This window comes from Gigantopelta aegis, chromosome 9 (assembly GCF_016097555.1).
Source record: "Gigantopelta aegis isolate Gae_Host chromosome 9, Gae_host_genome, whole genome shotgun sequence".
Lineage (NCBI taxonomy): Eukaryota > Metazoa > Mollusca > Gastropoda > Neomphalida > Peltospiridae > Gigantopelta > Gigantopelta aegis.
The window spans coordinates 67,601,083-67,627,526 of NC_054707.1; the positions used below are offsets into that span (position 1 = coordinate 67,601,083).

Genomic DNA, 26,444 nt, shown 5'->3' on the forward strand with positions numbered 1-26,444 from the left:
CACAAAATGTAATTTCAAATTTCATCAATTTCACATAAGATTTTTCAAAATCAAATTCTTCATCTTTTTAAATGCACAAAGAAGAAGGAAAATATATGAGTTTATATTTTTAACTTTGTTACTTTGAAAAAAAACCCAACTTTTGTATTAAAAACATGACGGACGTGACATTTCAAATTAAATATAAAATTCAAATCACTAATTAAATAATTTATTGCTAAAAATTGTATGCACATCTCACAAGGGTATGGAGGTTTCTATGAATATGGTAAACAATGTTTTTTATTCTACATTTTTAATAAAAATACTGAAGAAAACAATGTCACGTCCGTCACAATTGTTGTTGTTTTTTAGCCCCAAAAATGCCTACAAAGTCTCCCTGATGTAGTTTATATGTCCAAATTTTGCATATTCAGGACCCTTATGGTGTTATGTTCAAATGATATAAAGTTTTGAATAAAATTTAATGATCTATATTTTCATAGTAGTGGACCAAATACCATGAAATGCCCCTAAACAATCATACATTGTTAACAAAAACTTGATTGTGAATGAAGTATCGGTTAGATGAAAACACCAAAACATATATTGTAACCGATATGAGACTTGACCTATCATTTGCAACTTATTTTGAGAACTATAAATAATAGTTGCACATGATGGGTGGCAAAGGACACTGTTCTAAAAGAAAAATGCTCACAAATGTATTTATGGAGTAAAACACATCACGATTCACATCAGAAATGAATCCGGGTCGTTTTGCCCTAAAACCATTACGAACTCTGCGTTGTTTTGCCCTTTGTCCTATTCGCCCAGGGTTGGTTTGCCCTAAATCTCATTCGTACCGAGTCGTTTCGCCCCCCAAAATAAATATATTTATTAAAGTTTTGAAGTATTTTTAGGGCGAATCAAAATATGGGGCGAAACAACTTAGTTGGAGGTACGAATCAACCCTGCTCAAAACGACTCTGGTGAACTAGTAATAAGGGCGAAACGACCTTTTACCTCAGAAATAGCACACTTGAAATATAAACAGTGAGTTTCACATCAGAGCTTATTTGGCCAAATCTTTGAGTGCTTCGTCTGTGCCTTCATTGTAGTTTGAAGTTTGGTGACTTCTACTCCTGTTCTGTCTGCAGGATGATTGTAGATGACTTGTGATCTTGGGTTTTCATAGGTGTCATCAGTCGTAAGGCATCTCTTGCACCCAGCTGCTCTCTGCTGAGTGCACTGCCATTGTATCCAGTTCTTGTAGCTCCTCCTCTTCAGATACATGTATCCACCAAGACAGAGCTTGTCTCCACTATTGTGTGTCTTGATTATCTCCATACTGATTTGAATACTGTAGATCCTGAAATTAATGCGATCATAAAATTAATGCGAAAAATCAGGAGATCATGTTATTCGCATTAATAATATGATGCATTTATTTCTATGTTTTGTCCAACAATAGTCCAGCAAGCTATGTGTCACACGCTATTAAAAGAAATAAAGATTAATATTCAGGCCTCGCGCTGTCGTTCGCCAAAGTCGCCAATTGCGAAAAATATAAAAAAATTGCGAAATATATTTCACACACACACACACACACCCCCCCCCCCCCCCCCATATCGATTTTTAGAACAAACATTTTCAACCAGTTTTGTTCAGTTGATCCGCCTCAAGGTGTGAATAAGCGCTATTTGCATGTCCACGTGGCCAGTCTACTATTCAGTAGTGTACTGCCAGCTGCTTGTCGTAAAGCTAGAAAACGCGATTAAATAAAATGAAATACTGTTTAAGATATGTTGCATTTTTTATATTGAATGTTTGATTACTGACGAACAAGTTTTACTTTTTATTAGTCATTTTTGTCGTACCGGTTAATGTTGTAAATCTGAGTTCATTTCCACGAAGTGGGTGCATTGATGAGGAATACATATTGTTTCTCATTTATATAAAATCATTATTAGTTAAAACTTTCAATGTTTACAGATTATATTTCAAACATATTAAATGACGAAATTATAATTCATTTGTGCAATATCTACTGATATAATACTAGCGAGAATATGATGCATCCCTCCGCCCCTTGCACAAATATACAAAACTCTCGAAACCCACTTGTGAAAGACTGTCGCACGCCAGTGTTTTGATAGCAATAACAGATGTTTCCTTATTTTGGATGACTGGCTATAATCTTGAGTTGGACACCATAATAATTATGAACAGTATTCACTTATAAATCATATGCACTGGCGTAGGAAACGGGGGGCACTTTTCAGATATTTTGCTTTATATTTGCTTTATAATACACTTGTATATTATTACATAGGAGGGTAGTTAGAAAACGAGGTCATGGGGTAGGGTATGATCAAGAGTTACGCAAACAAACAAAAATCTTAAAATAAAACAGCCAGTCTGGACATTTTGTTTCTTAAAAATATGATTTTTCTATTATATATACAAAAATACATCTATTTATTACTAAAGAGATTAAAGATACATGCCTATAGGCCTGTGGCATTGGAACAATATCTGGAGGGGTAGCACAATCTCTGGTGGGACTAGAGTTTTATCTTTATATAAAGCAAAAAAGATAAAGATAAGCAAAATAAGAACAGAAAATCTAATGTTTATAAATTTATAATGTTGGTAAAATTAATGCCAGTGACAGGAAAAGATGGAAGTGGTTAGGAGACAATTGTTAAATAACTTAAGAGGGGTGATTCTTGTCATTACAAGACAGACTAATAGTCCAATAGTCCAGAAAAAGCCGACATGATTCATCGCGCGTCAATGGATTTTAGCATGCTAATCCTGAGGTTGACCATTTTTTTATTTTTACTGTTCAAGTTCGCTGCAACTTTCTCGGCATATCTTAGGAAGATACTGTTGTAATGGTACATACATGTATGCTAATCTTTAGCCAGATTTAGGTAACCATACACGTTAGGTAAATTACTGATGCTTCGAGTTGATCTCACTGGGGAATAAACAGAAGAGAACTTTATTATGCTCAGGCCGTTACACAACTGCATATGAAAACCATGTTAATTGATTAGTACACTGACATGTTAGTGAGTTGATCTTATTGAAGACGCCTGTAACTCTGATTTTACCAAAAAGTACACAGACATGTGTTGTTTGGAAAGTAATATATATATATATATATATATATATATATATATATATATGGGCACACGTGTTGCTCAAAATTATTATCTTACATTCCTCTCTGTCTCTCTCTCTCTCTCTCTCTCTCTCTCTCTCTCTCTCTCTCTCTCTCTCTTCTCTCTCTCTCTCTCTCTCTCTCTCTCTCTCTCTCTCTCTCTCTCACTCTCACCATTATTTCTTTCTGTTTGTAAACTGTTCATCACACTTAGCTGGCAGCTACATACATGTACATAGATGTGCTCTCATCTATTGTAAAGATTTCAAAATATATGTATTAATACTAAGACTAAGAGAGCCTTTTGACCATAATATATTCATCATTGAAAAAAAAAATCAAGCCCATCATTACTGTAGTTAAAAGATTAAAGTAAAATATTTGAATGATGAAAATGTGTATTTTTAGATGTATATGTGCAGGAAAATCTGTGTTCAAGTTTAACACAAGTACATGTGCATCATGCACATTTAGGTCTCATTGTATTCAGGGCTAGCTCTGGCACTCGCCAAATTCACAAATTACTCAAAAACAATTGGCGAAATTTGTTTTACTTTGGCAAAATAATTGATATTTTGATAGAAAATAACCAGGTTTCTGCAATTTTCGAAGTTTATTAGCTGACATGGCGGAATTTTCTGCTGACTCAGAGCTAGCCCTGGTATTAATTATATAATTGTATGTCTTTCTTTAAATCAGCTGAATCAAAATGAATGCCGAAACAAATCTTGTGGATCGAATATCAACAAAACACCCAGAACTAGTACAAGTAAACCAAGTTATATTTGCTGCATCTAGACAACTGGATGAACCGGATGATTCTGTGGATGACTCTGTGATAGATGCGCTCGACTTAAGCACACCTAGCAAACAGTTGGAGAGTACTGTTTGTATACCAGAAACTCCAAGGTACGGTTCTTGTTAACTTGTCTGTAAAACATTCCGTTAGCTGTGACTGTGTTCATCAAGAGTTATTGTTTATTAAACACTGTGGTTGGAACATACACATTTTATGTAAGCAGGGGTTTTGTTGAATTTTAAAAAAAACTAAGAAAAATAATTAGATTATGTCACACTTACAAACAGTGCATTTTCCATAACCAGAGTCAATGCAGGATTGTGTCAGGCACACCTTACCCTCAATCCACTTTGCTGCCAACATCTAGAACTACAGTACTTTAATTGTTTTGCAAGGCATTAATATTTTATCTAACAACTTGGACTAAATACAAATTTAACCAAAATCGCTTAAAATAATAGAAAAACTGGTTCAATATAACCAAGAATGCAGTTAGAAACAGCTCTGCAATAAATCAATTTAAAAAAAAAAAAAAATTTCATGGGGGACATCCCACAGTCTTCAGCCGCTCATGATTACTTGGTACCCGAATTGTCTCTGTGCAACCCTGCCAATGATATGTTAATAGTGTACTTATTTTTTATCTTTAGTACAACTTCTTTAAAAAGCAAACGTCACAGTTTAGAACAGAATTAAATACGGAAATTGTTTGAATTGGTCTACAGGTTTGTAGCTTACATATAGTATGGAGATCAGTACACTAAAGACTTGAAAGATTAATATTTCGTTTTGTGTGTAATAGATTGTTCCAGATCCCTGCATTATTGCTTTGAAGTACATTTGCCTTGTTGGCTTTGGGGAGTACACAAATTTAAATAAAAATTAGACTTGACATAAATATGATGAAATGTTGCTTTTCATCAACATATTCACCATAGGCATAGATATATAAATAAATGTACTGCAACCCATCACCCTTTATAATTAATCGAAGGGATTATTTACGTACTTCAAATATGCATATATGTATGTAACAGGAAGTCCTTTATTATGGTAGTTTTGACACAATAATTGTAATGTTAATTGTAGTGTGTAACTCAATATGTTACTCATCACGCATGTACATTGATACTGGTTCTAATCAAACAACATAGTGGTTAACTGGTAATTGGCAGATGAAACAACTTGGTGTGACAAATTCTGACACATTTGATCAGTGGTACATATATTTACATGAATGCAATGATCTCTTTAAAAGTTGAGGACAATTCAAACTTTGAGCCGGTGAGATTCTATTTAGGATAATGCTACCTTCAGATAGTCTGCCACATTAATTCTTCCTTGTTTCTGACTCTCCATATGATTAAAGAAGTTTTAATTTAAAAAAAAAAAAAAAGTGTAGAAAACACACACACACACACACACACACACCATACAGATACACACACCATACAGACACACACCACACACATACACAGTCAGACAGACACACACACATATTAATAAAAATAACTTTTTTCTTCCAGTCCTGTATTCTCAAGAACCACCAGCAAACGGGAGAGGAATGACAACACACAAACTGATAGCGAATATTTTTCAAAGAGGACCTGTCAGTTTGCTTCTGATCGGTGTGTACTGCCTTCCACAAAAATCTTCAGCAAGTTTGTATCACCTCAGAAATCAGAAGACAGTAAAAAGGTAGATAACCGTGATGACCAGCCGAAGACTGTCGGTGATAGTTTAACAGGTTCGAGAGAGTGTGACTCTGACAGTGCTATATCTTCAAAGCAACGATGCACGGCAGTTTTAGCTTCTCAGCATGAGAAACAGAGATCAGTGAAAGCTAAACGGTACCAGACAGAAGGGTGTTTGAAAAAAACTGTGAGTTCAGATATAAGTACCGACAGTGTTTGTCAGAATGGCTACAAGAATTCTCAGTATGGAACTGGTTATATAGGCTGGCCGTCCGACTCTGACGATTCTGATTCTGATAACATCCCTCTCAGAGATGTGATCAGGAGCAGAGAGTTGACAAACGACTTGACTAAACAAGAAATTGTAAAAAAGACGCATAAACAAACTGAGTTAAAACAAAAGTCCTTTTACAGTCCAGCCAACTCTTGTGGTAAAAACTTTGATTTAGATAAAGGACAACATGTTAGAGATGAAAAACAGAAGATTAAAAACAGAAGTTCCCCCAAATTTACTTCAGATAGAAATGATTCTTGTCATCGTGAAAAGCGGTTGTTTATACCTCGTTCAGAATTGACTGTAAGAAACATTTTTGGCGGCAGTGATGTTAGTAACTCAAAGCTGAAACCCAGTAATGGCCGATCGTTCAGACCCCCAACTGACCATTTACCCAACTGCAGAAAGTTTTCGTCCTGTAGATATGCCAATACCAGCATGGATTCTAACCGGACTAAAGATGAGGTGTCTAGATGTAACCGTAGAGAAAATGATCAAGACCAGACGCATGTTTCTACAAAAGTGTTTTCATCCAATCAAATGTCAAATAACCATTCTATGACTGATCATATTCCAACAATCTTCTCAACAGCCAATCAAATGTCTAACACTTTTTCAACCACCAGTCATATTTCTCCAACCATCTCAACAACCAATCGGATGCCAAATGCAATAATTTATGCTTCTCCAACCTTGTCATTAGCCAATGAGATGACAAATAGTTTTTCCACTCCTCATGTTTCTCCAACCCGTTCCACCACCCATCAAGTTAGCTCAAGCGACGAAGCATCTGACGATGGTAAGAAAGCAGCTTCGGAACAGACCAATAAACCAAAGAGTGCTGCCTACTTGACACCAAACACTTCTCCGTGTTTTAACTCGGGACATAATAGAAATAGAAACTTTTCACGTCCAGTGTTTCAGTCATCGGGATTCATCGATCTACATCCGGAATCGGACCGAACCAGCAGGCCTAGTTGTATGTTTAGTCACTTAACGGATGGGAGCGGTGTGGACGTGAATCCTCCATCCCAGCCTGGTGGGGAACATGAAGCTGCTTCAAACGATGATGTAGTTCTGTTGGACTCTACCAGTTCTGAAGAATGTCGGCCAACATCGTCATTTGATTGTTCTCTTGCCACACGGCGAACCCGCACAGCCACCAGGAGGAAATCGCGGGTGTCTGGGTCAAGACGAAGGGGAGGTAACTACATTTTCAATTCATTCATTATCTTATGTGTGTGTGTATATAAAACTTTTTTTAATCCAAACCCATCATAATTTGTCTCTACTGAGATAACTAATCTAAACGCTGTTCATTTTCAAATTTCAGTCACGGATATAAAACAGGGAATAGGTCTAAATGTGTTGTAAGTTTGTGTATGTTACTAACTTTTGTTTTATAACTGGATCAGCACAACTTCATGAATAATGAAACATCACTAATTGTATATGCGAATGTGTTAGTTTGTGTATGTGTGTACACAGATATACATAGGTCTGTACACATGCTTTTGCATGCACTTGCTACACACTTACAACATACACACTACATGTATCAGAAGTGATTGTAAGTCCAAACATTTCTCTACAGCGCACTTATTGTTATATTTCCTGTATGTAAATATCTGTATGTTCATTTTGTAGATATGGTGTCTCATCATTTGCACCACCGCCCCACTGATGTGATCCAGATTGAGGATAATGTGGAGATGGATCACGCCGTGTCACTGGTTGATCAGCTGGAGAGTGACGAACAGCTCGCCAAGAGACTGCAGGTTAGTACACAAACACTTCCTATTATTACCATTGAGGGCCGGGATTTGGCTCAGTCGGTTGAGCGCTCGCCTGAGTTGCTTGCGTCACAGGATCGAACCACAACTGGTCAAAAGCTGTGCTTTCCTGTCTGAAAGTGCATATAATAGATCCCTTGCTATTGATGGAAGAATGTAGCGGGTTTCCTCTGATGACTACGAGTCAAAATTACCAATTGTTTGACATCCAATAGCTGATGATCAATAAATCAGTGTGCTCTAGTGGTGTCATTAAACAAAACAAACTTTAACTTTAAACTTTCTTATTATGATTATTACCACTGATGTTTAAAGACAATCTTCACAGTTTGTTGCCATTGTAACACATTTCGGTGCCGGACCCTAGCTCAGTGGTAAAGTGCTTGACTGATGCACAGTCAGTCTAGGATTGATCCGTCAGTGGGCCCAGTGGGCTATTTCAGCTAGTGCATCACGACTGGTATATTAAAGGCTGTGGTATGCACTATCCTATCTATTGGATGGTACATATAACAGATCCCTTACTACCAACAGAAAAATGTAGTGGATTTTCTATCTAAGACTTCATGTCAAAATTACCAAATGTTTGTATGCAATAGCCAATGATTAATAAATCAATGTGTTGTAGTGGTGTCATTAAACAAACTTATTACCACTGATGTTTAAAAACAATGTTCGCAGTTTGCTGCCATTGTAACACATTTCAACTAACCAAACCTTTTTAATGATTACCATGATTACATATCAAGTGCATTTTTCTTGTTCAGTAAGGTTTTTTTGTTTAGCAACACCACTAGAGTACATTGATTAATTAATCATTGGCTATTGGATGTCAAACATTTGGTAATTTTGACATGTAGTCTTAGAGAGGAAACCTGCTAACTTGTTTTATTAGTAGTAAGGGCTCTTTTATATGCTCCAAACCACAGACAAGATAGCACATACCACAGCCTTTGATATACCAATCATGGTGCACTGGCTGGAATGAGATATAGCCCAATGTGCCCACTGACTGGGATGAATCCCAGACCGACTATGCATCAATCAAGCGCTTTACTACTGGACTACATCCCGCCCCTTTTCTTGTTGAGAGTATCAGTATTTTTATTCAGTGTGATACGGGTTGTTTTATTGTTTGTACAGGTCTCTGAAAATTAGGACAATGATCGTTTCATTCCATCATCGCTCATGTAAATCTTAATTTTGCGTAACCTGGTGTTTTTTCCGCATATTCAGTTTAGCACATCATTTACCTGGACATAGTGGGTTACACAGAAATGGAATTGGTTGATCTGAAGTGATTTTTGCGCAAACCATAAATGAGTTGGGCAAATTTTTAATTCACAGATACCTGTTGTAGTAGCCCAAACTGGATTTTACTTTCCAATAATTTCATAAATCTATGTGAAAAAATAATATTACGTAATAAAATCAATTTTATTTCACTTCAAATGATAGATCAGCAAACATGAGCCAGTCTTTAAAGAACTATTGTGAAATCCTTTATCTGTGTGTGCGTGTGTTGGGGCTGGTCCAATTTATCACTTTTATGGTATCTTTGTTAGCTACTTTTTACACCAAAATGTTCTCACTTACTTAGAAAGTGCATTGTTTTGAGCGAAACATTGCTGCTTTTAAAGTACAGCACTTGAAATACACATTACAATTTGTAAGCAATCAGTAGCAAAAAGCTGGTGGATAATAATTGTTTTTATGCTGACACTAATTTGTAACCATGCTGATGGAAACAAATAAGGGAACAAATAGTATATGAGACCAAATTTAATTCACTATAATTACTAATTAGAATAGTTATGCATGTGTAATCAGATTAAATGTGGGATTGAATATCTGTGGCACTGACTGCCAGTAACACTGTTAACTTGTTGATATTGTGGATGAGGCTTCTGCTAGCTGTCAGTATTGGCTGTTACTATTTATGTGTGTCTTATTCAGGGTTAGCTCTGGGTGAGTAGAATATTTTGCCAAATTATTTCCAAAAATGTAAAACCCATAGTGTTTTGGTTTTTTTTTTTTTTTTTTTTTACAAAATATCCATTATTACATGATTCTTTTTTTGGCCAAGTAAGGGAACATTTTCTTTTCAAAATCTTAATAGCAATATTTCTGGTTAATTGAAAATTGATTAGCAACTACTGCAGGGTTAGATCTTCACCATTTTTTCAGGATGTTAACAGGACTACCTGGCTTTCATTTCAGATAGTCCCTTGAAGTTTCAGGTGGTCCATATTATGTAATAATTTGAAGTTAAAATAACTCTACGGTTTGTTATTTTGATAATTTAGTACTGGGTAAATCATTATGCATGTTCTGTACATACTGTTAATAATTATAATATATCAATTCATACTAAAACACATCGAATCAATATTCAGGCTGGAACTGACACTGGTATTATATCAAATTATGTTGCTTGACCTGTTAAATATGAACTAAAATGATTAGTACGCCTACTACATTGCTCAGTGGCCTTGGTATTATTAGGGACATTTCTTCTCCCCGATCAGGACACCTAGATCTGAGCCTGTATATATACATGTGTATTTGATATAAAATCTTTACAAGCCCCCCCATCCCCCACAGGCCCTGCAAATCACTTACTGTTATGTCATGCGAAACTATCTCCTCCAGTTGGGTTATGAATATTGCAACACAGTGAATAACAGATAACAGACAAAATAATTTAAAATATTTCTTTACAATAATACTATAGCTTATATTGCCTTAATAAAATAATTGTTAGCTATTATTGTAAAGAAATATTTAAAACTTTTTGTTTTAACTCGAACGATCTGTTATTCATTGTGATTCGTTATTGATACACTGACTGTACTATGGCTAAAATATAGTGTAATTATGTGTAGACCAATTATAATTGGTTCAATCAAAACATTCTTTATATAACTCGGGGTTGGCCATATCCTAAAATTATCAATTGCCCGCCGGGCAAGTAACTCTCAAATTTCACTTGCCCACAAACAAATTACCTAGTCCCAAGACGTAAGCCGTTTAAATCAAAATTAAACTGTATGTTTCAAACAATTTCACATCACACAAAGCACTTGTAAGCCCTGTATTACTAAATATGTTTGGGGGTGCGACAGTCGCTGATTGATGCATAATTATTATATTGCTGAGAATGGTCAACTTCGCAATACCGCATGTGACGTTGGTAAATTAAACTACCATTCTATGAAAATGTGCGAGGTATCCCGTTATTTTCCAAATTCAAAATGATTGTATTTTGGCAGAAGACTGCATCAACTACAAAATGTGTAACTCATGCATGCTCAATTTAGTCAGGATGCGGTAACATTTAAAAACAAAACCGCATCGTGTACTGTAAATGAATGTGATATGATGGGGAACCAGTCACGTTAATTGCGATACAATTGTTTTCTGAACAAGCCTTTGTTTCTGCTGTTTGAAATAGGTTGGCATAGATCTACAATACGTTTCATTTGTGCCAAATAAATTTTAAAATTCCAGGTGGTCCAACGGACTACGTGTTTGCAGGTTCAGGTAGTCCTGTTAATTTTCAGGTAGTCTCAGACTACCGGACTACCGTTAAGATCGAACCCTGTACTGTTTAAAAAAAATTAATTGTGTAGCGATCTCTAAAACGTTTGTAGCAAATCGCGACACGACATGAACAAAATGTTCCCAGCAAATTAGAATAAAATTCACTAATTGTTCTTAAAATTCGCAATTGTGAAATTTGGCAAATGGCATAGCTATGCCTGCTTATTGTTTTATCATTAGTATATTTTTGTTCTCAGTTTCTGATATTTATCCACACAAATGATCTGTGTTTACCAATTCAGGAAGAGATGGACATGGAGCTAGCGATGTCACTCCATGAGGCCCACTCTGTGATGGACGGAAGGGCTCACCCGGGCCGTTATGACATGGACAGTGCCGGCATTCCACCTGGCATACTGCCAATGTTTCAAGCCCACATCGTGAGTCCCGTGCGTCGTCGTAGTTACAACAGCGTCAGACAGGCGAACATGAGGTCCAGGAGACGACACAGAGGTGGTGGTAAGATGACATGGCGTACACGTGAATCAGTCTGTCTATAGTCTGTCCTACAGGGAACACCTTTTTTCATGCTATGGAATTTACTACAAGTTATTTATTTCTGAGCCGATCGTTTTCTAAATTGGACACAAAAATTTTTTTTTTTGTTATTTCCAAAACACATTTATTTTTCTTCTTACATCAAACAAAACTGAAATTATTTACAAAAACATTTTTGTAGGAGGATGGGGACATATTATAGATCGATAAGGGTTCATGTGGGTTATGGAAATCGTAGGAGGATGGGACATACTATAGATCGATAAGGGTTCATGTGGGTTATGGAAATCGTAGGAGGATGGGACATACTATAGATCGATAAGGGTTCATGTGGGTTATGGAAATCGTAGGAGGATGGTTCATACTATAGATCGATAAGGGTTCATGTGGGTTATGGAAATCCTAGAAAAGTTAAAAATTTGTTTTGTTTAATGACACCACAAGAGCACATTGATTTATTAATCATTGACTATTGGATGTCAAACATCTGGTAATTTTAATATATAGTCTTAGAGAGGTAACACGCTACAGTTTTTCGTAAGTAACAAGAAATCTATCCCACAGACAGGATAGCACATACCACAAGAAGGAAATCCTGGAAAGTCCAGGAATTTGCAGATTTTATTTTTCAGGCCAGAAAATCTTGGGATGTTTTAGTTGAACAGTGAAAATTGGTTGATAATAATATTTTGTCATCCATTTACAGTATCGCATGAACAGATTCACATTTCACAACAAAATGCAGTAATATTGTTACATTATATTGATGCCCTCTGTGAAAATCTGTATGAAAGTGTAGCCCAGTAGTAAAGCGTCCACTTGATGCGCGGTCGGTTTGGGATTGATCCCCATCAGTGGACCCATTGGGCTATTTCTCGCTCCAGCCAGTGCGTCACTACTGGTACATCAAAGGCTGTGGTATGTGCTATCCTGTCTATTGGATGGTGCATATAAAAGATCTCTTGCTGCTAATCGAAAAGAGTAGCCCTTGAAGTGGTGACAGCGGGTTTCTTCCCTCAATATCTGTGGTCCTTAACCATATGTCCGACACCATATAACCATAAATAAAATGTGTTGAGTGTGTCATTAAATAAACCATTTCCATTTCCTGTATGAAAGATCGCTTGCTGAAATCAGTACAGCTAGCCTGTATGTAAGTTCCATATGCTGAAATCAGTACAGGTAGCCTGTATGTAAGTTCCATATGCTGAAATCAGTACAGGTAGCCTGTATGTAAGTTCTGTATGCTGAAATCAGTACAGGTAGCCTGTATGTAAATTCCATATGCTGAAATCAGTACAGGTAGCCTGTATGAAAGATCGCTTGCTGAAATCAGTACAGGTAGCCTGTATGTAAGTTCCATATGCTGAAATCAGTACAGGTAGCCTGTATGTAAGTTCCATATGCTGAAATCAGTACAGGTAGCCTGTATGTAAGTTCCATATGCTGAAATCAGTACAGGTAGCCTGTATGAAAGATCGCTTGCTGAAATCAGTACAGGTAGCCTGTATGTAAGATATGTATGCTGAAATCAGTACAGGTAGCCTGTATGTAAGTTCCATATGCTGAAATCAGTACAGGTAGCCTGTATGAAAGATCGCTTGCTGAAATCAGTACAGGTAGCCTGTATGTAAGTTCCATATGCTGAAATCAGTACAGGTAGCCTGTATGTAAGTTCCATATGCTGAAATCAGTACAGGTAGCCTGTATGTAAATTCCATATGCTGAAATCAGTACAGGTAGCCTGTATGAAAGATCGCTTGCTGAAATCAGTACAGGTAGCCTGTATGTAAGTTCCATATGCTGAAGTCAGTACAGGTAGCCTGTATGTAAGTTCCATATGCTGAACAAGGCTTAAAATTGATGGGAGTCGATCAGCAAACACTGCTCGAAATGCTCAATGTGTTTTCTAATAATTAGTTTAACAAAGGTTTTCCTCTTTCCATCTTATTTTTTAAAGTATTAATTGTTAATTATATAAGTCATAATCTTGAGCGTGTAAAGTTGCCTTGCGCATTGCTGTTAAAAAGTTGCACTAGTTGCCTAATTAAGAGTAATTTTGAGGTTAATTTTTTTAATTTTGAGTCATAATTAAACACTTAGTTTAAAGGGACACACCCTAGTTTTGTTTATTTGTTAACCATTATGGCGTTGTTTTTCACTATTAAACCCCATTTTTCACAAATAAAATTGCACTTTACTTACATTTTATTATTTAGAATACACATTTCCATTCACCTGAAATGCTTTTTGGTAATCCTGATGTTTGTAAAACCACGAAATGCATTTTTTGCATTTTTTCACAAGACATGTTGTCGAGAAAAAACGTTAAGCAAGCGAGGTCCAATCTATTTTTAGAGGGGATATTTCCATTTCAATGTCACAGACGTTGGTATATCACGTGACTGTTATCATTTTGGTTCGGTTTGTTTTCTCGTGCACGGTTCGCGCAATGAACATCCAATTTGTTGTTGTTCATTTGTGAGATTTTTCTTCACAGTTCGTGAACATTTTCAGTAACAATAAAGTTCAGACAAGTAAGTGTCTCAATACAAAACGTTACAAACCCTTAAAACCAATAATTTTGCTAAGTCTTACGATATCTGGAGAGGGGATACAACCAGGACAGAACAGTTGAAACGAACGCAACCCATGTCTGTGAAATTTGTCTTGACGTAGGCATTGTTGTGCTTCGAGCGACATCTACCGGTGACATCAGAATACTAACTTTCAAAATTATTTCAAGCAATTGGGGCATGTGGATTCCCATGGTATTTATCGATATAAAACCTGCTTTTTCACTCCATTTGATAAAAACGTGATCTAAGTGTGTTACAGATTTGTAGATGAACCAAATTATAATTTATTTTCGCTGGATGGAACTAGGGTGTGCAGCTTTAAATTGATAGGTGTTGTTACACATTTAATTTTTCTTGGGCACATTAACAGATTTGGCTGGCTTGTTACTTGTTTTTTCCATTTGCTTTCCTGAAACCTGCTACTGTTATATATGCTACTCACACTGATTAAGCAGCAAGGGATCTTTTATATACACTTTCCCATAGACAGGACCGTATATACTGAGTCTTTGATGTACCAGCCGTGGAGCACAGCGTCCAATGATGGCTATCGGTCATGCAACCCAATTCATCACAGATAAATGCCCTGTTTATGAGCTAAATCCCACCATGTCAGGCCTTAACAACTAACCACAGCCAGCGTGCTTGAACCCTGAAATTGGATATAACTGTATGCATGAAAACCAAGTTAAAAAACAACAAAACGTTAGGGATTAAAAAGTGTAGAGTTAAAGGGGTATGATGTGCTTATTAATTTGCCTACCATGTTGTTTATAAACAGTTTTTCATGGAAATTCAAGACAGGTACCGTGATTACATTCCTGTGTATACAGACGGATCACGGGATGGGAATTCTGTGGCTTGTGCTACAGTTTTTCCATCAGACACTATCATTTCCATGAGACTGCCTGACTCAGCATCGATTTTTAGTGCTGAAGTTTGGGCAGTCATTAAAGCCTTGGAAGAACTAAAGGATTCTAGTGCATCCAAATTTATTATTTTCACAGACTCACTTTCGTGTCTTCAAGCTTTACGAAATATGAAGCTGGACCATCCCTTAATTGGGATGGTGATCCGAAAGTGTGTCTTTTTATCGATTGCCAATAAAGTTATTGTATTTTGTTGGGTGCCCAGTCATGTTGGCATCAGGGGTAATGAAAAGGCATATTCAGCTGCCAAGTCTGCTTTGGATTTGCCTCATGCCAGGGTTGGTGTGCCTTATACTGATTTTAAAACTAATATCAACAAATTTATCTTTTCGACTTGGCAACGTGATTGGGACGGTGAGGTTGCGAATAAGCTTCATGCTATCAAGCCAGTCTTGGGAGAGTAGCAGTCCTCCTATAGACAGTGCAGGAAGGATGAAATAGTCTTGTGTCGTGCCCGCATCGGGCACACATATTTAACCCATTCATTTAAAAATCTTAAAGAAAGATCCTCCACCTCAGTGTGACCACTGTCAGTGTATTCTGACGGTACGCCACATTTTGGTGGAGTGTAAGCATCTTCATGAAACTCGAAAATATATTTTTGGCCAAAGTAATGTGATGGAATCCTTTCGATTCCATCCAGAACTTATTTTACAATTTTTACGTGATACTGAATTTTATTCTAAATTTTAATTATATCTAGCTGTGATATTTGTATTTTTACACAGTCCTTTACACTGTGTTTTTATTTAACTGTTGAATTTTTATATTGATGTTGATCATCACTTTGTTTTTCCCATTACCATAGTTTGACACCCAATAGCTGATGTATTTTTCGTGCTGGGGTGTCGTTAAACATTCATTCATTCATTCATTCATTCATTCATTGCCTACCATGTTTGACATATAGAAATTTAAATGTTGATTTTAGATGATGATTTACTGCTGGCCATTGATGGAGAGGGACATGACGATATGGTAAGTAATATGGTATTAATATTTACTTTTATTAATGCTAAATAAAGAAATTGCCAGTTTGTTTATAGCATTGAAGAGCATACACAATATTAGCTTATTATAGGTAGTACTAAACCAAATAACTTCGAGGTGCACCAAACTTTATAGAGAAGTTAACACCACAAGTCCTGTGATTGATGATAAATGTGAGTTGTGTTGGTTGTAAAAAAAATAGTTTCATCTGCGCAAAAAATGTATGCAATTTTATTTCATCTAGTACCTATGTATGGGGTACCTGTAAAAAAAAAAGTACTCAAAGACACTACCCTTCATCTCTGAAATGAGCAGCTTGACTCCCAATTTTTTCTGATTCACTTTAAGGGTGAGGAGTGGTAGTATTTATATTTGTGGTGTTTATGTCAATTGATACGCTGCAGGTAGGGTTTTTGAGCAAATATGTTACTATTATCGTCTATGGGATTTGATTTGGTAGTATACACCCTTTAGATGGAGGAGATTCATGCACACCAAATATATACCCTACCCTCACCCTCCCCAGATGTGTATACGTCTGTTAATACCAGAAAGTACTTTTATGAGAATTTTTATTAGTCTCCTACCGGTTCAACCAGAGGGGACTATAGGTTTCGTCTCCATCCATCTGTTTGTTCATCTGTCTGACCGAATAACCTTCTGTCCCACATATAGTTTTCCAGATGTTTTTTTCCAAATGATTTGAGATTTACCCTTTTTCTTTTTTTCTTTGTTTTGTGTGGAGTTATGGCCCTTGAATTTAGGTCTCACTACACAGATGCTATATGCCATTGAAACCTGTGTTAAACTGCCCAACTTCAAATCCAAATTGCAAATAGAATGGGTTCTTGTTGACACTAATGACATATACCATTTTAAAGGTTTTTTATACCTTTATTTATTTTGGCTCCAAAATTGACAACATTTCCCTCTCAAGTTTTTTGCTACATGGCCCACTGTGACAGTACCATGTGTTTTTAGGCATGGCAGAGTAACCGGATCACTCCGGGCATCTGGTCTTCTTCATACTCATGTGTGCAAAAGTAAATGCATAATATTTCAAAACCTCATGGGCAAAATGCAGCCAGAGGACCTGGTATCTGAAATAACCAGTCCCTTTAATTCTTATGCAAGTACTAACAGTGAACATGTACACCACAACATGTGTCACAATTAGGAACTATAGTAGACCGTGATGAATGACCTTTCCCCCGGAAGTGAACCGTGTAGTGAGACCTTAAGGAGATATGAAAGTTTGTTTTCCAGACTTATTTTGCAGTGCCTGAAGATATTGAGATGAAATTTTGTATATAGCTTTATCATGTACTGTTACTGATCAGGTTTAATGCTCATGGCGATTTACCCACTTTCACAGAGGTATGGCCCTTGAATTTAGGAGATATGACAAATTGTTGGGTCTGATAGGGGACATGTATTGCTTTAGCAGTACTCTGAGAATGCTTATTCAAATAGGGTGTATTTCTTATGGGGTTTTGTGGTACATTCTGTGAAAGATATTTATATGTAGTTCAGTTGCGTTATGAATGATTATCTATGTTATATTTCAGATGTTGCCATTTCATCAGCGAACAGACATGGATCATCATAATATGGGTAAAATACTAAAATCCTCTTGTTTTGTACAGGTCTGGTAGTAATGTCCATTGTATATGCGGTGTTCGAGATTAACGGTATCCTGATATCCCGGGGATACCAGGATTTAATTTTGGATACCAGACTTCAAGAACCCGGGATACCATACAATGTTGTTGGGTTTTTTAATCCTGCGTTTTTATTTTTCGCTAAACAATGAAATTCGTCATTTACTGGTGGAGTTAAGTAACAGTATTTTCGAGCTCGTACCCAGTCTAATGCTATTGTTTTTGTGAGATGTTTCCTTCTTTCAAATTTTATTTGAGATATTGATTCCACATCTGCAGAAAATTGATACAGGTAGGTTTATCATTAGGCCTAATAATGTCAGAATCACTTATAAATTATTATTGCTAGATATTAATTTAGCTACGCGATTTTATACCATTTGTGACTTTTATACATCGATAAATTCCTAAAAAATTAGAAACAATTCTTATATAATTTTATCGTGTACTGTTACAGGTCAAGTTTGACCATCATGGCGGTTTATCCATTTTTGACAGTTATGACCCTTGAACTTTTAGGAGATAACAAAATTAGTTTTCCTGACTTGTTTGTAATGCCTGAAAATAATTAGCTTAAATTTTGTGTATTTCTTCATCATGTACTGTTACAGATCAAGTTTGAATTTCATAGCAATTTATCAATTTTTTGAATGAGTTATGGTTCTTGACCTTAGGAGATAAGAAAATTCTTGGTAAGAATCATATATTGCCTTAGTAGTACTCTCAGAATGCTTGCTTATTACATAATGTAAACCAGAAAATGGTAGTGAGCATACAATATTAGTGAATTTAGCAAGTCCATACCAAATAATATTTCATGATGCTACTTTTGAAGACAAAAAGAAATCAAAATTTGAAGATCTACTCCAAATTGTTAAATATTAAAAATATGCTGGAGACTCCAGCTGTAATACTTTTGTCATGTGAATTATGAAATATTTGTGTTGCTATTTATTTCAGTGATGATGGAAGCCCATATCTTGTCTCTTCTTGAAAGCCCTGTAGTAAGTATACATTGAAAACATTTATGTACAAGTTGCTAAAACTTGTCTACATAAAGTTTCTTTTCAGTGATTCTGTTTTATATGGGGTAGGTTCCCCTGGATAGGTTTCAGGCCCGCTCGCTATATATTATTTTTTAAATATTATAATTATTATATTTATGTTATTAATTTTTATATTTATTTTTTAATTCGATAATTATTTATTTACTTCTTTTTTTAATGAAAATTTAATGTAAAATTTGTACGACTGAGTCACTTATGGAACTTCAAAAGTTAATTTCCTTCAAAATAATAATTATTTCTCCCATCCCTAGCCATGCAAGACAGACCCATTCCATGTCAGCCCAGGCGGAGTAAATCTGTCTTGCATGGGCTATGACATCATTAAATTCAACATGGGGAGTATTACGGTGTTGGTAATATGTGACGGTAATATATGACATCATATAAATGTGAGTTAGTTTTAGATTATCTTGTTAATTTGTAGTGACACATGAAACAGACGCGGAAAATATGATAGTGTAGTTTATTTATGATAAAATGGTCAAATAAAGAAGTTACTTTTTCAGTCATCTTTGTTTGTGAGTGTAAAATAATGGTTTATTTATCGAATGGAAGGTAGAATAAGACTCCATCATATGCGGTCATGTGAGATAGAATTGGTACACCCAAGGTGGTGGAAATTTCAACTTGGGACATCCCATATGACCACATATGATTATATTCAGTTTTAAAAATTATTTTAATTTTTATTATTTATTTGTAAAATCCTTTGTACACATTTATAAACTTTTAATAATTTCAAAATACTTTTTAAAAATTTCATACCAGAAAAAGAAGATAAAAGCAAACTGAATAAGACTTTTTAAGCCTGTTGGACTTAAACTGGTTTTGAACATCTGTAACAATTCTTAAAGGTCTACATTTATCAAAAATATAGTTCTCTATTGTTTGGTATCTACGTATACCTTTTACAATAAATATGAAGTATCAATAAAATAAATTTTAAAAAATCTACCCATTTCTAATATATTCACAATAAAAAGTCGCGTTTTTCCCATTGCTTGCCAAAAAGCCTCTGAACTACCGAGTTAAGTCACATGAAATATTTTTCCTACATTTATTTTTTTAACATATGTAAATGCATCATTTTGAGGTGTAACTTTGTGCCAAATATGAACAATGTACACCTCGGCATTATGATTTGGGCTTTGTTTTGGTCTCCGGGCGATGTTTAGGCTCCGGGCTGCAAATAGGGTGACCGCATTTGGCTCCCCTGATCATCGTCGCTGTACTCCGGTTCAAACTGATAGGGAAGTACCCCTAACAGATTTTCTCCTCCTTCGTCACCAATCGAGGTAGCATTAGAATAAATAGACAAATGCGACAAGTCCAAAATGTCCAAACTGACGTCCGATAAGAATGAGCTATTTTCCGAAGAATCATTACATGCTGTCACCATGCTAACCTACTAATGAATGAGTGGAATTCTCCGGATGCTACGTCACAGGGCAGATGCAGGTAAAATCAACTGGATCAGTGTTTTTTCCCCCGAGCGTTTTACAAAAAGTCGCTTTATTAATAATTGGGGTGGTATTTTATTTTTTTATGTTTAATAATGTAATCTTTATGTATTTTTTATATATACTGTGTATTAATAATGTGCTCTGATTGTGGACCTTTAAATATATCATTACCAGCTGTATCTCGAAAAGGACAAGTTGAATTAAATTTCTTATTATTATTTTGTTACAGAGACGCGGTAGACGCAGGGGTGTAGGTGGTCGGGGTCCTCGCAATTTTATCTTCGGTGTCGGTCACAGTGGAGAAGGAAATGACTACGAGGTAAGCTAAGGCTGGATTTGATCGTCGTCATCTGTTTACCTTTTGTACATTAGTCTGCCATGATATCAACCAGGGTGTTTCTCAGCATTGTTCTGAAATATATATATGTCTACTCTTTGTAAATACAATGTTTTCCTAAGAGTTTCTTTAAGTACTGTATATTGTTGTTTTTGCAATTCTGATTGCTCTATTTTGCTGTTTCTCTAGGAGTTGCTCTAACTACTATATATTGATGCATCTGTAGGAGTTATGAATTGCTTTTCCTGTAGATACGTGCTCTATCTTGCTGTTTCTCTAGGAGTTGCCCTATCTACTGTATATTGATGCATCTGTAGGAGTTGTGAATAGTTTTTTCTGTAGATATGTTCTGACTTGTATATTACTGTTTCTGTAAGAGTTGCTCCGTTGTATTTTACTAATTCTCTAAGTTACTCTAACAGCTGTTGCTCTCACAGCTTTGTATTACTGTTTTGTAGGAGTTGCTCTAGCTGCTGTTTGTTACTGTTTATGTTGAAGGAATCTTAACTGAGGTGTATTGCAGCTTATGTACTGTTTCAGATGTTTTAACTGCACAATTACTATTTATCTAGTTGCTGTTACCGCTCTCTATTACTGTTTTTGTAGGACTTGCTCTAACAGCTGTATTGTTTTTGTAGCAGTTGCTCTAACTGCTGTGTATTACTAGTTTTGTAGTTGCTCTAATTGCCGTGTATTGTTTTTATAGGAGTTGCTCTAACGTGTATTGTTTTTATAGGAGTTGCTCTAACATGTGTGTATTGTTGTTTTTATAGGAGTTGCTCTAACATATGTGTATTGTTGTTTTTATAGGAGTTGCTCTAACAACTGTGTATTGTTGTTTTTATAGGAGTTGCTCTAACAACTGTGTATTGTTGTTTTTATAGGAGTTGCTCTAACATCTGTGTATTGTTGTTTTTATAGGAGTTGCTCTAACATCTGTGTATTGTTGTTTTTATAGGAGTTGCTCTAACATCTGTATTGTTTCTGTATGAATTGCTCGAACTGCTGTGTATTGTTTCTGTAGGAGTTGCTCTAAGTGCTGTGTATTGTTGTTTCTGTAGGAGTTGCTCGAACTGCTGTGTATTGTTTTTGTAGGAGTTGCTCTAAGTGCTGTGTATTGTTGTTTCTGTAGGAGTTGCTTTAAATGCTGTGTATTGTTGTTTTTGTAGAAGTTGCTCTAACTGCTGTGTATTGTTTCTATAAGAGTTGCTTTAAATGCTGTGTATTGTTGTTTCTGTATGAGTTGCTTTAAGTGCTGTGTATTGTTTCTGTACGAGTTGCTCTAAGTGCTGTGTATTATTGTTTCTGTAGGAGCTACTCTAACTGTTGTATTGTTGTTTCTGTAGGAGCTGCTCTAACTGCTGTGTATTGTTTCTGTAGGAGCCGCTGTAACTGCTGTGTATTGTTGTTTCTATAGGAGCTGCTCTAACTGCTGTGTATTGTTGTTTCTGTAGGAGCTGCTCTAACTGCTGCTGTTGTTTCTGTAGGAGTTGCTCTAACTGCTGTGTATTGTTGTTTCTGTAGGAGTTGCTCTGACTGCTGTGTATTGTTGTTTCTATAGGAGCTGCTCTAAGTGCTGTGTATTGTTTCTGTAGGAGTTGCTCTAAGTGCTGTGTATTGTTTCTGTAGGAGTTGCTCTAAGTGCTGTGTATTGTTTCTGTAGGAGTTGCTCTAACTGCTGTGTATTGTTGTTTCTGTAAGAGTTGCTCTAAGTGCTGTGTATTGTTTCTGTAGGAGTTGCTCTAAGTGCTGTGTATTGTTGTTTCTGTAGGAGTTGCTCTAAGTGCTGTGTATTGTTGTTTCTGTAGGAGTTGCTGGCACTGGCCGAGAATCTAGGCGACGTGAAGTCAAAAGGGATCAGTACTGCGGAGATCAATCGTCTTCCCACACGTGACTATAAGAAACCCGAGGGGCCGACCGACGAGATAGATGACTGTTTGATTTGTATGTGTGAATACAAGGAAGGTGAATGTCAGCGCATTCTTAACTGCTTCCACGAGTTCCACGCAAAGTGCATTGACAAGTGGCTCAAGGTTTGTACGGCCTTTAGCTGCCAGTCTCAAAACACCGGTTAACCGTCTTTATGTCAAATAACTAGCATGTTTGGGTTGGTTTTAAACACTCATATTAAAGAACAACCTTCTCACCAATTTAGCCTAGATAGTCCATTGTAATAGATTTGTAATTTGAGTATTACTATCATCTTTCGCACCATTGGTTTGGTTTCGTACACAATAAATAAAACATATTAAAACAGTAATTTTTTTATATGATATATTTGATAAATGGTACTTTTTATTTCTTTCATTGTAATAATATAGCTAATTTTGAATTTGAATGACATCAGTATTCCAATGACGTCACTTTGCGTCTCCTTTCAATAACTATAAACTGAATATATGACGTTTCCATTTTAACAACGCTGGAAAAATTAAAATGCAAAACTGCTTTTTAAAATTTTTGGTTTGAACATTGCTAATACATCTGAATGTGTTTGAAGAAAATCTTGCGATTATTGTGTACAATGCCAAAATAAGGGTGACTGTCGTCGCCCGTAAACATCTCACTAATTTGTTACAGATCAAAGTAACTATATGTGAGTAAGTTGATTATAACTATTGATTACTGTAATAGGTTAACAATTCACCAATTTATTAAAAATGTAAATAATACATTGTCACCTTTTGTAAAATAAGTTAACCATTTTAGTAATTTATTAGAGATCAAAATAGCTTTATTTGAGTAGTTTGATTGTAACTATTGATTACTGTTTTTCTTTCAGTCGAGTGCCACATGTCCAGTGTGTCGCGTGGACGTTCGATCATGAACCTATCTGTGATGTTGCTACAAAACCTTGTTTAGTTAACAGTGTTCACTTGTGACCTTTTTTTCGTTAGCCAAGAATCCTAATACAGTCGAATCCACTTAATGGAATATTACTGGGGCCTAATTGACAAAGGTCTCTTAGGATCTACTAGATAACATAGCATTCTCTTTGCAAGTCTTTTTGCATTGCACTGTGAGATCGCAAAGTTGCAAGAGTTTAGTAAATTAGGCCCCTGGTTATTTGCATATATATTGTATTGTGCCCAGAATCCACTTAATGGAATATTACTTTATTTAATAAATCAGTTATTTGCATATTATATTGTGCAGAGAACCATTTAGCAGTAAAACATTACGGATTATATAATTACATATTGGTTATTTACTTATGAAAATGAATAAATGTTGTAATCAGATAGACCAGTTATTAACATAAATTTTGCATGCTCAAGGTCTATACAGTTGAGCCAGTTTGACTGTACGTCGGAGAAATTGTGACTTGTATGTTGACAAGTCACATTATTAGATACAGATGATTACAGATTACATATCTAAACATATTTAACAGCAAACAGAATTCCAAGTAATCATTAAATCAAACTGGTTAAGTATAATCCACCAAGACTTACGTAAGAGCGTGTTGTGCTTAATTCCCTTAATTCTTATAATATTGTGGTTATAGTGTTAGATTTACTCGCTTTGCTTTGTGTATGAGAAATGTAATTAGTATAATCCATCCATGAGTGTTACAGGGCTCGAACTTAAGAATTTGTCTCCCACGGCAATTAAAACTAAAATTGCAGTTAGTGAAATGGACCACCGACAGCAATTAAAGCCTGTCCATGGCAATTGAGAAAAGAGAAGACTTTTGCAGCAAAATAATAATACGGAAAGGTTATTTTGCTGTATGTATAGACATTTTAAATGTACTAATGTTATTTACTGGCAACTAATGTACATCAGATGAAAACATTTTGCCATTATTGGGGAGCTTCCGGCCTATGGCAATTTATATCTCAACGACTGCAATTGCTGTCGGTGCCATCATTAAATTCGATGCCTGGTGTTAAAAATCCAAAATAGGTTGGAGTTTTTTTAGTGAATCTAAATTGTTCCTTGTTGATTACATTTAATATCTGGCAGACTCTTCTATTACATTTTGAAAAAAATAAAAAATTAAACACCACAAAAATTTAAGACGGACAAAGAATTTTTTTATGTAATTTTGACATTACAAACATGGATGATGATGAGATGAATGGTTAAGCACCATTTCTTTTCACATTACCTGTCCTCAAACAAGTGCACCTCCCTCTCCCCCCCCCCCCCCCACGGGGGGGGGGGGTAGGTGCACTTGTTTGAGGACAGGTAATGTATCCATAAAAGAGAAAAGTTTTCTCCATTTCATCCATTTCGGTATGATAGAGCCGTGCTCCATGTTTGCTGTCAGTTGAGCTATCGCAATACCAACTGAGCACTACATGAAAACTACAGTATATGTCGGATAATCATCCCTTTATGTGGAGTCATACACTTGAGAGACATGCCCATAATTAATTGCACCCGTGAAGTGGGTGAAACTTTGTGTATGTGGCCATACACCTATGCATTGAGCCTAGCGGTGCACTCACTTTGGGTTGGGGCTGGTACTTGCATGAAAAATCACTCGTGGTGTTACATTCATTTAGTGATCACTGATTTGGAATAATTTTTATGTCATGTTTTTTTTTGTTTTTTTTTATGCCATCTTTCATAAGATCATTTTCACTTATATTAATCTGAAGTAAGCTATTTTGGGCCATTTCGACAATTGTTTGGCTAGTGCCCTATAGGAATGCAGTTGATAATTTCTGCTAGTCTGGACTAAAATTTGAGAGAGTGGATTTGTTGGACTCTGCGCATATTGTTCAGAGTTGTACGTTTGTATGCAACCCCTGCAATTACGAAAATGTCCACGGCAAAAAAAACATGCCTTGGAAAAAACAACTAACATAGTCCACAGCAAATAAAGTGCTGTGGAGATTGAAAAGCTCCATGGCATTGCCAATTGCCGTGGGCAATTGCAGGGGTTGGTATGTTTCTTTAATCGTTAACTGTGTAGAAACTGACCGGGACTCAGTTATGTGAAGATGAGTTGTAGCTATGGTTGATTGTCGTGACTTGGCAGTAAATTTATATCTGGCACACATACGCTTTACAACCGTTACACCATGCAACTTCTGTGAATATCTGATCGATCTCATGTTTGAGAAAGGTTCGTCTTATTTGTCTAAATTACTTCCTGTTTTAATGTTTTAATGTTAGTATTTGTGGATACTAACATTTCATGATAGTTTAAGATTTATGGTGTTCACATTGAGGGTTGGGGGGGGTGGGGGGTGGAATTACTTTGGTGAAAAATACATTAAAGAAAGAAATGTTTTATTTAACGACGCACTCAACACATTTTATTTACGGTTATATGGCGTCAGACATATGGTTAAGGACCACACAGATTTTGAGAGGAAACCCGCTGTCGCCACTACATGGGCTACTCTTCCAATTGGCAGCAAGGGATCTTTTATTTGCGCTTCCCACAGGCAGGATAGCACAAACTATGGCCTTTGTTGAACCAGTTATGGATCACTGGTCGGTGCAAGTGGTTTACACCTACCCATTGAGCCTTGCGGAGCACTCACTCAGGGTTTGGAGTCTGTATCTGGATTAAAAATCCCATGCCTCGACTGGGATCCGAACCCAGTACCTACCAGCCTGTAGACCGATGGCCTGCCACGACGCCA

General features: G+C 36.1%; 1 protein-coding gene across 3 annotated transcripts in view; it reads left to right on the top strand.

Annotated features, from left to right (window-relative positions):
- LOC121381866 overlaps positions 1 to 24,981 on the top strand; it is a 31,795-nt gene extending 6,814 nt beyond the window's left edge. For all 3 annotated transcript variants that reach the window (XM_041511244.1, XM_041511245.1, XM_041511246.1), the window contains exons 2-11: positions 3,851 to 4,060; positions 5,477 to 7,122; positions 7,566 to 7,696; positions 11,557 to 11,773; positions 16,252 to 16,298; positions 17,879 to 17,924; positions 18,932 to 18,975; positions 20,731 to 20,820; positions 22,647 to 22,871; positions 23,621 to 24,981. In XM_041511244.1, coding sequence (XP_041367178.1) covers positions 3,861 to 4,060; positions 5,477 to 7,122; positions 7,566 to 7,696; positions 11,557 to 11,773; positions 16,252 to 16,298; positions 17,879 to 17,924; positions 18,932 to 18,975; positions 20,731 to 20,820; positions 22,647 to 22,871; positions 23,621 to 23,665 — 2,691 coding nt within the window. In that variant the 5' untranslated portion in view covers positions 3,851 to 3,860 and the 3' untranslated portion in view covers positions 23,666 to 24,981. The remainder of the gene's footprint in view (positions 1 to 3,850; positions 4,061 to 5,476; positions 7,123 to 7,565; positions 7,697 to 11,556; positions 11,774 to 16,251; positions 16,299 to 17,878; positions 17,925 to 18,931; positions 18,976 to 20,730; positions 20,821 to 22,646; positions 22,872 to 23,620) is intronic.
- Positions 24,982 to 26,444: the final 1,463 nt, after the last annotated feature.